General features: G+C 33.5%; 1 protein-coding gene across 3 annotated transcripts; it reads left to right on the forward strand.

Annotated features, from left to right (window-relative positions):
- Nucleotides 1-5,594: 5,594 nt before the first annotated feature.
- LOC25496577 (methyl-CpG-binding domain-containing protein 11) lies at nt 5,595-11,316 on the forward strand. 3 transcript variants are annotated; one of them, XM_039835241.1, is made up of 5 exons: nt 5,595-5,732; nt 6,265-6,370; nt 6,402-6,433; nt 8,202-8,315; nt 10,665-11,316. In XM_039835241.1, the coding sequence occupies exons 4-5, from the start codon at nt 8,208-8,210 to the stop codon at nt 11,073-11,075; spliced, it is 519 nt and encodes a 172-aa protein (XP_039691175.1). In that variant the 5' UTR covers nt 5,595-5,732; nt 6,265-6,370; nt 6,402-6,433; nt 8,202-8,207; the 3' UTR covers nt 11,076-11,316. The 3 variants fall into 3 exon arrangements, with proteins under 3 accessions (XP_039691175.1, XP_024641858.1, XP_024641859.1); XM_024786090.2 differs by having other exon boundaries at nt 6,265-6,433; XM_024786091.2 differs by having other exon boundaries at nt 5,601-5,732; nt 6,270-6,433.
- Nucleotides 11,317-15,170: the final 3,854 nt, after the last annotated feature.

Genomic DNA, 15,170 nt, shown 5'->3' on the forward strand with positions numbered 1-15,170 from the left:
TTAGGCATCAAAGATCTACTAACCTAAAACCCCAAACATTGAAAAGAGTAAATAAATGTTAGTTGATCAAAATAACGTGCAAATTTTTTTTTTTTTCAAAAAAAAGAGGAGCACCAAAGAGCCACTACCTCAAAACTTCATAAACTAACAAAGAGAGAAAACACAAAAATGGAGGGGGGACATAAGGCCAAACCTCCTAACCAGAGGATACTCTAAAGTTGGGCATCCCAAGTCTATCATGAATTACAAAGTTGTTTATGAAATCAGGCATGTTCATCCAAATTGTGACTCCTTCTATATCTAATCCTTTTGAAGCCAACTTATCTGCACACCTATTACCTTCTTTATAAATATGAGTTACAACAAAATTCATTCCACAAAGAAGTTTCCTGCAGTTTATCCATCTGTTTCTTAAGCTACAAGGTATCATAGACATTTTGTTAAAAGCCATAACCACCAAAGCTGAGTCAGATTCAATCCATATGTTCCTCCAATTTCTCTGGGAAGCTATTTCCACTGCTCTCATGATAGCTGCAAGCTCAGCCTGATATGCACTCCCACCTCCCAAGTTTTCAGCAAAGCAAGAAAGGAAGTTAGCATTTTGGTCCCTGAAAACTCCTCCACATGATGAAGAGGTTGCCGTAGAAGCCCCATCAGTGTTGCATTTTATCCACCCTACAATTGGGGGAGACCAGATAATCTCCTTAATGCAAGTTGGCTTTGGGGGATGAACCAAAACATTGAATTTCTTTAAGATGATGAGGTCCCTAACTGAAGAATTAGAAGATTTGTTGGTGTAGTTTCCAGATAGGTTCACAGCAGTTATAATGTTATTGATTGCTAGCTGCCAGTGAGGTGATCTATTGTGAAACCTGCGTTGGTTTCTATTATACCAGATGGTGGAGATTATATTGACTATAGTGGCCTGAATCACTACTTTACATTGAGGGGACCACCCTCTGTCACACATAGACCAAATGTCAGGAATGGATTGAAAATGAAGCGGTGAATCAAGGACAGAAGCAAATCAACACCAGATTCTAAAAGCAAAGCAGCATTCAAAGAAAACATGAAAAGATGTTTCGACATGAGTACCACATAATGAGCACATTGATGGGAGTTGGCATCCTCTTTGCTGGAGTTTTTCATCTGTTGGAACTTTATCATGAATTAGTCTCCAAGTAAGGATGGATTTTGATGGTGGTATATCTTTGCTCCAGATGAGTTTGGCCCAGTTCTGAGTATTTACAGGTTGGTTCTTGAAGGCATATGAGTCACGCATCATCAATTCTCCATTAGAGTTGTGATTCCAAATAAGTTTGTTTTCTTTGTCCTCCATTGGAATAGTAACTTTCTCAGCAAGCAACTTCAGCGCAGGGTAATGAACCAGAATTGTTTGAGGTATATGCCATCTGAAGTTTTGAATGTAGTCATGAACAAACCTAGGATATTCTCTATATATGTCTTGATTATATATTAATTTGAACGTGCAAATTAATATATATATATATATGGTCAGGAAGATAGTTTGCCTTTGAAGTGAATTTCGACTTAGCACGAGTTACTCGACCACCTAGGGTGAGCACTTTCTCCATGGGGGCTTGTTGGGTGTTATTCATCCTCTGAAAAAAAATGACAAAGGAAAAAAGAAAACATTAAGAGAAAGATAATTAGATTTATAGGATCTTTTTAGAATTAATGTCACAAAGAGAGATGAAAGCGCATATCTCAGCTTAACATTAGAAAGAATTAACAAAAACCTATTTTTGTGTTTTTGAATTTTAGGATAAAAATATTTCAAAATTTGGTAAAATAAAAACCAACTTAACACAATGTTACACAAACACATTTTGTTTTCAACATAAACTTTCAAAACCAAAAACTCGTAATCATTTCGAATTTGCCTTTAAATGTAAAAAATAAAAAACAGAGACCATAAAACAAAATAGAAATTATCAATTTGATTCGGAAAAAATATTTCACAACATGCAAAAAAAAAAGCAAAGTTTCTACCTTTTTTCTTCCTCCCTTATTCTTTATGTGATTGCTTTCCAATTTGTCTAACATTTGTTGATGAACTTCATACGGAACAGATGAACACACTGCAACATTTTTATGTGTGCCAGCTAAATGGTGCTTTAACCGTGAAACACTTGAGGAATACTCTTTGTGACAATAGACAATATGAAAAACATTACTCCTAGATTTATTGCCTACAGAAGTGGCATGTTGCCATGCTACATCAAGTCTCCGACCACTACTCCTAGTTCGAACATTACTCCTAGTACCAGCCATCTTACAGAAATATGAAAAACAAAGACAATTAATTTTAGATGGAAAAACAAAAGAATAAAAATAGAGACAAACAAATTTGATATGAATCAAAAATAAGGGAAAACAACATTGATTTAGAAAAGAAAAAAAAAAGAGACAACGCAGTCAGGAGCTTACTGTGTGTGATTGAGAGTTTAAGATTGAGAGACCAACTATTGCTTTGGAAGGTCGATAGCAACTTCACGGTCTCACGTGTTTGAAGAGGAAGAGATAGTCACAAAACTTAGAGAGGAAACTTGATAAATTATGTTTTTTGGCTTTATCGAACCATGACTCACAAAACCAAGAGGGGGTTTCAATCCATTTTATTTTTTATTGTGGCATTGCAATATTTGGTCAAATCCATAATTAATTACAAAGACAAAGAGCCTATCAGTATTTGACAAAATTCAATGCATGATTGACTCACTTTTTTATTTTAAAAAAGTATACAATGGAGGGGAATGAATTTCACATTAGATTCATAAAACTAATATGGCATTTCAGCTTTTTTTTCTCTTTGTGGTCAATTTTTTTTACCAAAATTTATGGCTGACTCCGCAATGATAACTTTGATTTTTTTTTTTCTTTCTAAAAGTTGAAATAAATAAATAAATATCAAATTATATTAAAAAAATATATCTTCCTTTTTTCTTTTTCGTCTTAAACTCGAACTATGGTTAATTTAAATTAATTTTAATATTATTTCACTTGTGAAACTCTTTTTTTTTTGTGGTGTCCGGGGTTCAAACCCGACCTTGCATATACTATGCATTATCCTTACCAGATGAGTTAAGCTCACATGGATTTGTGAAACTCTCCTTTATCATCAACTTTAATTTAAGGCTTAATTGAACCCCCAATCCCTTACCTTAATTCTTTTTTTTTCAAATTGATCCTTTGTCTTTGTTTTTGTCCGTCAATTTAGTCCCAATTTGAAAAAAAAGAAGGTTAAGGGACCAGGAGTTCAATTAATCTTAATATAATGTGGGGAAGGAAAATGTCATACCAAATACTCCCTCTGTCCCAATTTATATGTGGCTTTGGAAAAAAAAATTGTCCTAAGTCATATGTCATTTTGCAATACCAATGAAGAATTAATATTATTTTTTCTATTATATCCGTAGCTATTTATTACTCTCACTTCTTTCAAATCTTTAATTTATCTTTCTCATACCATTTATTAAGGACAATTTTGTAAAACAACTCATAATATCTCTTTTTTATGCAAAATTAATTACATTTCGTAATACGTGTCAAATAGTCAAAACGTCATATAATTTAGGACGGAGAGAGTACGATATGTAATGCACTCTAGTTGTCACAATACAAGACTGGAGTTTTAGTATTCTTCATTTTAAAATCATTTAGTAAATAGATCAACCATTACATTTCACAAGTTGCAACCGAGAGTGCTCTATATTTTGCTTCACTAGAAGATTTGGATACAATATTTTGCTTCTTGGTGCGCCATGATATTAAAGATGAACAAATGAAGAAACATAAACCAATAATGGATCTTCTAGTATCTACACATCCTACCTAGTCAGCATCAGTGAAACCTAAGAGTTGAGTATTGGATGATTTAAGAAAGAATAACCCTTTTTCATGATAACTCCTCAAGTATCTTATGACTCTACATGCATCATTGTAGATTTGTATCCCTCAACTTGATTATAATCATTGACTACCAATCTAGATTTGTATCTTTCTATGGTTCTATCTGAATGGTATTTGATTTTATAAACCCATTTACTGCCTACAGGTTTAAACTTATGAGGTAGATCAACCAATGTCCATGTACCATTCTTTAGCAAAGCCAATGATTCAGTATCCATTACTTTAAGCTAGTGTTCAAATTGCATAGCTTCCTTATAGGACTTAGGTTCAGTTTGTGTGAGAATAGACAGTGAAAAATGTGATTGTGAAGAAGAAAGAAAATTTGACAAAGAATATAAAGTACCTGAGGAAGGTGATACAGATTGATCTGTGAAGGAATAACAAGCATAGTCTTGAAGTCTAACTAAAGGGTTTCTAACTCTGAGACCTTCTCAGATCATTAGCAGGAGGTTCATGATCAATATTTTCAACAGGAGCAAGAGTTCAATATTAGCATCTCTATATCAGAGGGATTAATATGATCAAGATTAACAGGAAAAATGGACTGAGTACTACGACTAGGATCAAATTATTCTCTATCAAAAAGAGAATTATAAGACTTTTCAGAAAGAGAATGATTATCGTATGAATGAAAATTTTGATTTGTAAGATCAATTTAATATGGTAAAATGTGCTCATAGAAAATATCATTTCAAGAAATGAAGATTTGTGTAGTTTTCAGATAAAAAAGAATATAACCCTTGGCACCACTTTTATAACCCAAGAAAACACATATATTTTGCTCTAGCATCAAGTTCAGTCATGTTTGAGCTAATAGTAGAAGCAAAACACAATGGATCAAAAACTTTAAGACCATTAAAATCAGGATCTTGATTGAAAAGAAGTTGATATGGTGACTTGTTGTGCAAGATAGTGGAAGATACTCTATTAATGATATAAGTAACATGAACAAGAGCATAAGACCAAAAATTTGAGGGAGTTTAGACTGAAATAATAGAGCTCTTCCCACATTAAGAATATGTTTGGTGATTTCTTTCAACTCTCCCATTTTGTTGGGGAGTTTCAACACAAGACTTCTGATGTAAAATACCTTTGGAACTATAAAACTAAGAAAGATCAAATTTTTAAACATGATTTTGAAATTCAGCTTTTAATTTTGAACATGGTATAGTTCTTTCCCAACCTCTATTAACAGGAATGTGTTTTTTTAACTCTGAAACAAACGCCTCATAGGTGACAAATTATAAAATTAGATTTCCAAATTTATATATTTAGGGAAGAAAGAGTCGTTCATGAGAAAGAGTCGTTGGAAATTTTGCAATTTTATGAAAATCAATCAATTTGATTCTTGACAATTTTCTGAAAATCAATCAATTTGGTCCTTGACAATTTTTAATAAATCAATCAATTTGGTCCCTGCTTGCGTGATATCTGACGTGGTAAGCCTTGTAAGAGATTAACAGTACACGTCACCTCCATTACCAGGCTAACTTAACGGATGGACTGATTTGATTGACATTTTGTAAATTCGGGGACTAAATAGATATTTCGTAAAATTTGTGGACGAATTTAAGGTATTACTCGACTAAAAATTGATGAAAATTGAAAAAAAGGAATTTATAGGAATTTAAAAAAGAAAATGTCATTTTTTAAAGAAAATGGAAAACGACGCCGTTTGATTTGTACAAAAAATAGAAACAACAATCTCATCTCAGTCAGAATTCACACTGCAATCGTCGATCTCCGCCAACCACTCCACGGCGTCGTTCGCCGACCACCACCGTCGCATCTGAAATCAGGTTTAACAACTTTTGCTTTTGCCCCACTGAATTCTAAACTTTTTCATTTTCCCCTTTTCATTCAGTTTTATTTGCGTTGTTCTTAATTTTCTGATGATTAAATTTAAATAAGTTATGAGTTTATGTAATGTAACATGACTCACCCGACGGACACGACACGCCTACACTGCTAATAATATGAAATAAAATCATAGTTCGGTGTGTAATTATATGTGTCGGTGTCGTGTCAGGTGTCCATACTGACACGACACAACACGACATGTGTCCGACACTGGGACACGCCTAATCTAAGGAGTGTCTACCTAAGTGTCCATGTTGGTGTCGAACAAGATATGTATCCAACACTGGGACACGCCTAATCTAAGGAGTATCTCTACTATATAGTGAAGTGAATCTGAGACTGTTTAATATTTGGTCTGTTGATTCTTCAGAAAAAAAAACAAATTGGTCTGTTGTTGTCTGTGATTTTGTTTGCCAGATGCATCTATTTTTCTATATGGAATTTATGTATGATTTTTTATTTTATATGAAGATTAGGTCATGTGGTTCAATTAGTGACCAATGCTGTCAAACATTGGTTATAACGAATGGCGGTAAAGCATAGTGGTTAGAAATCAATCACACGACACTTCAGAATCCGCTCGCAATGTCATCGTCCACTTCAATCGTCGCTCCTCGACCACCACCGCATCTCAGATCAGGTTCAACAACTTTTTAATTGTCCAATATTTCTTTCTCTGTCATTCATAGCTTTATTCTTTAACTGATTTATTTTCGTTGTTCTTAAATTCTAATTTAATAGTAATTTAATCTCGTAAAATCTAAGTCAAATTGAATAGGTTATGAATATATGCATACTTACTTATGCGTATACTAACTATATAAGTGGCTACTTGAGATAATGATAAGAGAATCTGAGATAGTTCAATGTTAATTATGTTGTTTCCTTTGTGATTTTGTTTGCTTGATGCATAGTATATTTTTCCAATTCTAGCATAGATATAATTCTTATCTTTTTACCATAAGTAATCCAACATTAGATCAATGCAATGAGCCACCCATAAAGCTTATTCCTCTTCTCCATAAACATCTGTCAAACCAACTTGTAGTTTGTAGCACTGTCTGTTAGAATTTGGAAATTCTGCCTTAATTGCGGTCCGCCCCTAGTCGCATAAATTGTGACCTTTGGTTAGCCTTCATTGCAGCCTCCAACACCTTCATTGTGTTTGCTTTGAGGGGGTGGATTTAGTCCCATATCGGATAGATAGCACTCTTGAGAAGAGTTTATAAAGAGAAGGCACTCCTCCCCTTACAACTTCCTTGGGAATAAAACATCTTCCCCAAGAATCCTTTATACCTAGGAATAAAATCTAAAAACTTGTAACAAACATGAGAATGCATATTTTCTATCCTTTTATTCCCGAAAATCTACAAAGGTAACTTTAAAGAAGCACATCGTTTATTTCCTCGACTCTTTCCTGCAAAACCCTAACTTTCATAAATCACGCCATAGAGTATGTGAACCAAAGCTGTTGTTTTTCTCTCTAAGAATTAAATCTTAGTTGTCAATAGCGTTGTAGCGTTGCGGCGAGGCCCTCCACTGCCATGCCATTGGCCCACGAAGCGCCAGTTGCAATAGCGGTCATAGATGTAAGATGCCGCTATACTGGTTGAGTAACAACACCATCATTGCCCCATCTCGGTTCAATAGAATTTGTGCTTGTTGTAGGGTGACCAAGGTTGTCAAGACCGGTAAGATCATAAAATGCAAGATCGCAACTAGGATCAGAAGATTGTTCTTAAATTTATGATTCAGTATCAATTTAATTTAACAGAATCTAAATGAAATTGAATAGGTTCTTAAATAACTCATTCATACCTTGAGATAATGAAGAAAATATGAGATAGTTCAATGTTAATTATGTTATTTCCTTTGTGATTTTGTTTGCTGGATGCATATTATATTTCTGCAATCCTTACATAGAAATTTACCCCTTGAAGTGAATAAGTGGAGAATTCGGGGTTCGAATCCCCGGCCCTTTATATCGCAATGTCCCTACCCTGGCCCCTTGAGGTGAATAAGTTGTGATCATTTTACCTGAAGCAATAGTGAGATTCCACACGTGTCTCATCGGTTTCAATCTCAAACTAAATAAATAAAGAAAATAAATATTAATTAATTAACTAAACATTAAATATTTTTCTTCTCTATTTTTTATCCACCTTTCACTTAAAAACACACACACACACACAACCAATCTCACTTTCACTCCAACAAACGCAAAAATCAAAACAAAACCAAAAACCCTAAGTATTTTTTCTCTCCTTTTTCCCTTCTCTTCATCATCTTTCAATTATTTATGAATGATTTTTCAATTATACAAAATTGTAAGGTTTATTATCATCATTATTATTATTATTAATTCTCTTATTGTCGTTCTATTTGAATTTTTTGGGGGAAATTGGCAGGTGAAAATGGCGAGTTCAGTGGAGAAGGAAGGTTCTGCTGCTGTCAGAGATGCAGGTGCATCGGAGGAGCCTGTTTGGTTGGATCTACCTGCACCATCTGGTTGGACCAAAAAGGTTCTGATTCTTTGACTGTTCAATTTTAGTGCAATTTGAATTTCGTGTTATTGTAATTTCATGTTTCTTGTTTGATTTTCGTGTTGATTTTGTTTAATTTCATGATCTGTGTTTGTAAGATGCTGTGGTTTTGTTTTTCACAATTAGGTATTTGGTTTTGAATTTTCACCCATTTTGTTTTTTTCTTGAATTTTGAACTGTTGAATGTGTGTCTCTAGATTTATGTCAAATATTTAGGCATCTTGTTCTCTGAAGTCTGAAAATTATCTACCTGCTCCATCTGGTTGGACCTAAAAGGTTCTGATTTTCTCTGACTAAATGACTATTCAATTTTAGGGCAATTTGAATTTAGTGTTGCTGTAATTTTTGTTTCTTGGTAGATTTTCTTGTTGATTTTGTTTAATTTCACGATTTGTGTTTGTAAGATGCTGTGATTTTGGTTTTCTCAATTGGGGTTTTGATTTTGAATATTCACGCATTTTGTTGTTTTCTTGAATTTTGAACTGTTGAATGTGTGTTTCAAGATCCATGTCAAAGATTTAGGTATTTTGTTCTCTAAATTCGGAGAATTATCTAGTTGCTGGGTGTTGAGTCACCTGCTAGGATTTTCAAGATTATTAACTTGGTGCAAAACAAGTTTTTTACTTTGCGGGAATTTCTTACTTTTGTTAGAACTATTTTTACAATTTGGCAAAATGGGTAATGAGCAATTGGGCTTGATTGTTCCTGAGCTAGTTGTTTGTTACTCTGCGGAAAACTTGTTGAAGAATGACTTGTGCATTTCACAGCTCTAGGTTTTGACACATGGATGATATTGATTTTTCAGTGTTGTTATCTTGTTGTGTTTAATTTTTTGATCTAGGATAGATTATGTGATTTCATGTTTGGGTCCAACAAAATATCCCATTCTTAAAATTTTGTCTTGATTTTGTGAAATTCTACTACAATTTGTTTTTTTATGTAAAAAAAACTAAAAAGAGGAAGAAGACTTCAGGGCTCAAAAACCACTTTTAAAGGAATTTCCATTTACCTATTTCCAAGGGGACTAGCGGGTCATGACTTGGAACCTCCAGATCCAAGGCCTGTTATTATACTACTAGACCAACCCCTCAAAGTTGGTTAACTCCATTGTTGTGTGTAAAGTTATCATTCTTCATTTGTCAAACACCTCTTTACCCCAAAACTTGTAAAATGAACATTCGCGTAATTTTTAACATTAATATTTTCATGTTTGCAATCCATTACAGTTTGCTTTTCTGTTGTTCTTTTTTTCTTCTTTTTCTGTTTTGTTTCTAAGGTGTTCAGTTTGCTCTAAAGACAGTGATCCAACTAATACATTTTCGGTTAGCACCGATCTTAAGATATTAGATTGTCAAATCATTCAACATATCGTCCCTTCTGGTTCAATCGGGCTTAGTGTTAGTTACCAAATCCAACACTGATCAGAGCATGAACCATATGGTATTATTGAACCCATTAAATCAGTCATGTAAATTATGCCCACACATAAGTCAGTATGGAGGAAATAAACCATGTTTCTTACCATGTAAACGTCTAATAAATTTCATAATATTTTCTGCCATATTTGCACCCATTTATTCAAAAAATTTCTGATATTGTTAAACCCTCTATGTAACAGCCTTTTTTAATATTTCTTGAAGTAAATTGTATTGATTTGCCCCGAGTTTTACAAAACCCATGCAATCACCAATAATTTTTTTTTTCTTTTCGATGAAAAACCCTGATTAACGTGGTGTGATCTTGAGTTCTCAAGCTCCATATAAACTTACTCTTTTGTCTAGGTACATACACCCTCTAGGTTATTGTATGATCCTAACTCGAGGAGCATCTATGTATTCTTTATTACTGCAGTTTTAGATTGGCAATTATTTTCAGTACAGTCCATATGTGTCCGTTTTTTTCTTTCTTGGTCATTATGAGCCATGGATACCTGTCTTGAGACTGAACCAGGTTAATTTGGTGCCATGCTAGTTGTTGCGCTCTTAGTTACTGAAGTTTAACAGTAAAACAGCTAGCTTATTTATAACTGCCTATGGTGTTTAACTAGGCACTAAAATGCTTTAAAATGTAACAACAAAATAAGTTTTTGATTAATAGAAGAGGAAGAAACATTTTCAATCATAAGGCATAATTCTTGTTTTATCTTTTAACAGCATGAGCATCAAAGACCTATAGTGTACTGTGATGTTAGAGTAGGGAAGACAGATTCATTTTTCACATTAGGGACTACTTGTTAATAGCTTGGAACAAGATCTTGTATGTGTTATAGTTGTTGTTTTGTTGCATGTTATTTCATATGAGTATTCATTAGTTTTGTTTCCTTTGCAGTACTTCTTTCCAAAGTCTGGAACACCGACAAAGTATGAGGTTGTCTTTACTGCACCATCAGGAGAGAAAATCCATACGAGGAGGCATATGGAGGAGTATCTGAAGAAAAATGGTGGACCGAAGGTCTCAGAATTTGATTGGGGCAATGGCGAGACTCCAAGAAGATCGGCAAGGATCATCGAGAAGGCCAAGGCAGCTCCTCTAGTGGAGCATGAAAGTGAACCCCCTAAGAAACGGGGCAAAAAGTCAGCATCAAATTTAAAAGCATCAAAAGGAAAGATTGATGACAAAGCAGCTGAGGGGTCTGAAGTTGTCCAGAAAAATGATGAAGAAAGGATTCGAAAACCGGCAAAGGAGACGAAGAAAAGATGGTGGAATAAAGAGTGGAAGATTGGTCAAAGCTCTGAATAGAATAAACTCTTGGCTTGTCTTCTGTCACTGATGACGCCTTGAAAATGGCTATTGCCTTTGTCGTGACTGTTTTGAATGGCTAAATTTTGTGTGGTGACATGGTTGCAGTTAATTATACTTCTGCAGCTGGAAAGTCTTTCCATTTTCACTGTTGGTTGAACTGCAACAATGCATGTAGTAAAATTCTCAATGACATTAAAATTACAATTTTGTGAGACAATTTGGATCCAAGTTTAAACTTCATGAGCCATGAAAAGTGAGCTTGTTGGTCTTTCCTAGAGCTGTGATATGGGTCTGCCCCATACACTATAATTTGGTGAGCCAGAAGGGAATATTAATGGAATTCTCTATATCTAAAATGAAAAGATGGGATATTAAATTAAATCCTTTGTGGTTATAGGTATTATTAATAATAAGGATGTTACACAACTCGACTTTAGATCACAAATTCTCATTATTAAATTTTATCATTGTCATTCAAGATCATAAATTGACATAATATTAGTTCCAAGATTCAAACTCAAAATCAAATGAATTTAAACGTTAACCCCAACCCATGGTGCTACATATCAGAGCTCGTATTCAACTACATTTCTAATCATTGCTAAAATAAAATTGACGGAAGACAATTCCCGTCGTATCCTGCTAGGCGTCCGGCAACTAGATCTATTCGTCTTAAGTATATGTACCCCACATGTATAGACATCATAAATACAACAACAAGAAAGGGGGTAAGAAATCCAGCCATAACATATTATTAGGAAAAGCATGAACTTTAAATAAATATTAAAAGAATATAGTCTCCACTCTCTAATCACTTCCAGTAGTTACTACATATAATCTCTTCATTTCAAATATCATAGCAGCACATCATCTTCACACTCAAACACCCAATACAAAATCATCATATATATGCATAGAGCTGTCAAAAATAGGCCGGGCTCATGGGCCGGCCCATTGGCCCATATTTTTGGTCCGGGCTGGGCTGGCCCATTGCCCCATATTTCATTTTATTTTTGTTAAAAAACAACATATTTTTTAAAAAAAAATATCAACTAATTTAAAATTTATTAACAAAAAAATATTTTAAAAAATAAACTTAATAAATATGGATGAATTTAGCTTACAGTTTTAAAATTTTAAAGTTTATAAATTATTAATTTGATTTAATTGAAAGAATAATCTAGAGTTTAATTATTATTCAATTGTTAATGTAAAAATTATTTATATTTTTATGTCCATCCAATCATATTTTAGCAAAAAAATAATGGTGAGTAACTAATACATAAGAAAATACATAAAAAAAAAGTGAATAATTTTTAAAAATAAAACATAAACGGGCCAGGCCGGGCTGGCCCATGGCCCACCCGGGCCGGGATCTAGAATTCACGGCCCAATCATAAACGGGCCGGGCTGGGCTGGCCCATTTCTATAGTCGGGCCTCTCGGGCCCGAGCCGGGCTGGGCCGGGCCGGCCCATTTGACACCTCTATATATGCATATGGACTCTCCTAACGACCTATATGATTGTGGTATCACTCTTACTCATCATTTTGCCAGAGTTATGTTACTGGACTTTTCTCATCATAGTTTGCCAGAGGTATGTTACTGGACTTCTCCATCAGTCTTCGACTCTATATGAATGCATAGAAATAAATTCGACAAGTAACACAAGTATACACATATTCAAATAATTCACATATTAATGCAAGACTCTCACTAAAATGCACGACTCTAATGCAAGCACACAACTAGAAGGATTGGAATGGTGTAACTTTGGAGCTTTTGGGACATGTGAGCAAGAGATTCAAGGGTTAGGGTTTGGATTGGAAGAAAGATAGAAGTTGGAGCTTTGAATTGTGCATGTTGTTGAATCAATTAGGTGAGTTCTTAGATAGATTCTCCACCCTTGGGTTTGTGTGTGTGATTGTCAGTTTTATGGATCTATTATCTTGTGCACTTTGCCATTGATCTTGTGAAAACGTGTAAATGCTTGCCATGCAATAAACCTGTACTGTTTTCCATGTGTTCTGGATGCATTGGTAAATAGAAGTTTAAAATAAATTAGAGTATCACAAAAAAAAAAAAATCAATTTTTTCAATTAATTTAAATTTGACGTTATTTAAAATTTCAAAAGAAATACGAAGATGAGTTAAAATGTATGCACTACTCCCTTATTTTAGTCCACAGTGCTTATGTTTATATTTTGTTTCCTCCTTCTTCTTCTTTTTTTTTTTTGAAATAAAGGATGGTATATTTTTTAATATAAATTTATATTTATGTTTGTCAACTTTGAAAAGGAAAACTTAATAACTGTAAAGTCGGTCAATATAACATTAATTTTTTGTTTTTTGTTTTTTTTGGTCTTAGATGAAGTGGTAATTCACTGAAAATAAACTCACACACAACTGTGAGGTCCGGATTCGAACCCGAGTCACAACGTCCGGCCTTGCAATTTCAGCATTTGCCAGTTGAGCTAGAACTTCTAGACTTAATTTTTCTCTTCTACTCCTCTTTAACATGTAGTTAGGATATGTTGTTATTTCCAGTTTAGGGTTTTGGTTCTTGGATATTAAATGTGGTTTCTAGTTTTCTTTGTGGTTTATAGTTTAGGGTTATGGTTTCGATAAAAAACAATTTTTTAATCAACTCTTTAATGGATCCATATGTTGTTTTAATCATGTTTTTTTTATTAAGTTATTTTTTTTTTACAATTAGACACAATTGGAGGGTTGGTTTCTGCTTGTGCTACACTATTGATAGATCATCTTACGTCATTCTTATCATGTTTTTCAGTTATTTTTAGTAGGTTTTAGCAACAAAAATGAGATAAAATATTGATTTTAACCTATTTATGTAATCTATCATCATTTTAGACAATCGATTGTTATAGTTGGACCTTAGTTACCAAATAATAAAAATTTAATGGATTCGAAAGTTCTAATAACTTTTTATCTTTGTTATTTAAGTCAATTTATTTTAATTTTCCAAATTCAAATTTTATGCAAACTTCCCCCAATAACCACATATGTAACTTGTGGTTGTTAAGTTTTCCAATGAATCACTAGAGCTGTCAAAATGGGCGGCCCGATCCGTTTAGGGCTGGCTCTAACGGGCTTTATCGGGCCGGGCCAAAAAGCCCGATTGAAAAACGGCCTTGAAATATACTACCCGAGCCCGGCCCTATACGGGCGCGGGCTTAACGGGCCGGTTCATATTAAAAATTATATATTTTTTTAAAAAAGTACTATAAAATACTACTATAAATTTTTTTTATAAATAATATTTTTAATATGTTTAAATAATGCCTAGAACAAAAATAAATTGTAAACATTTTTGTGCAAACGTCATAAACTAAAACGGCGAGGAAAACAATTTTAAATAAATTAGATACGTTATGGTTATAGATATTTATATATTCGATCTTTAAAATTATAAATAACGAAACGAGTAAATATAATTTTATATTACATGTATATTTGTGTTAATTCATTGAATTTTCACTTTTATTTATTACTTTGATAATCAACTAAGTAAAGAATTATTTGAAAAATATATATAATTTATAGGATTTTTTTTGTTATGCGGGCTACCCTCGGTCCGTTCGGGCTAGCCCTAACAGGTAGCAGGCTTTTTAAGGCCGGGCTAAAAAGCCCTATTAAAATTCGGGCTCAATATTTAAGGCCCAAACTCTATATTTAGTTGGGCTAAACGGGCCGACCCATACAGTCTGGCCCATTTTGACAGCTCTATGAATCACCTTCCCAGTAGATACAAACTTTTTATTACTTGACGAATTTTGATAAACTTGCTAACTATCTATCAATTAATACCCATGCTTGTTTTCAATATTTCTACTAAAAATGAATCCATAAATTACAAAACATCATATCGTTTTAATAAGATTAAAAAAGTTTTAAAAGATTTCAACGTGGAATTATGAATATTATAAACTAAAGGCTTAATTGGTCTAATGACCTCCTAATTAATTTTAAGTTTTTATTTTGGTCTCATAACTCAAAAAATCAACACTTTGGTTCCTCAATTTTTGCTCTGTTATTCAAAAAAGTCGTTTCTGTCAAATAAGTGACTTTA

Source organism: Medicago truncatula, chromosome 6, assembly GCF_003473485.1.
Source record: "Medicago truncatula cultivar Jemalong A17 chromosome 6, MtrunA17r5.0-ANR, whole genome shotgun sequence".
NCBI classification, from domain to species: Eukaryota; Viridiplantae; Streptophyta; class Magnoliopsida; order Fabales; family Fabaceae; genus Medicago; species Medicago truncatula.

Coding starts and splice junctions, on each gene's coding strand:
- LOC25496577 (XM_024786090.2), top strand. CDS start 8,208: ATGGCGAGTTCAGTGGAGAAGGAAGGTTCTGCTGCTGTCAGAGATGCA. Junction 8,316..10,664: donor CATCTGGTTGGACCAAAAAG/GTTCTGATTCTT, acceptor TTTCCTTTGCAG/TACTTCTTTCCAAAGTCTGG.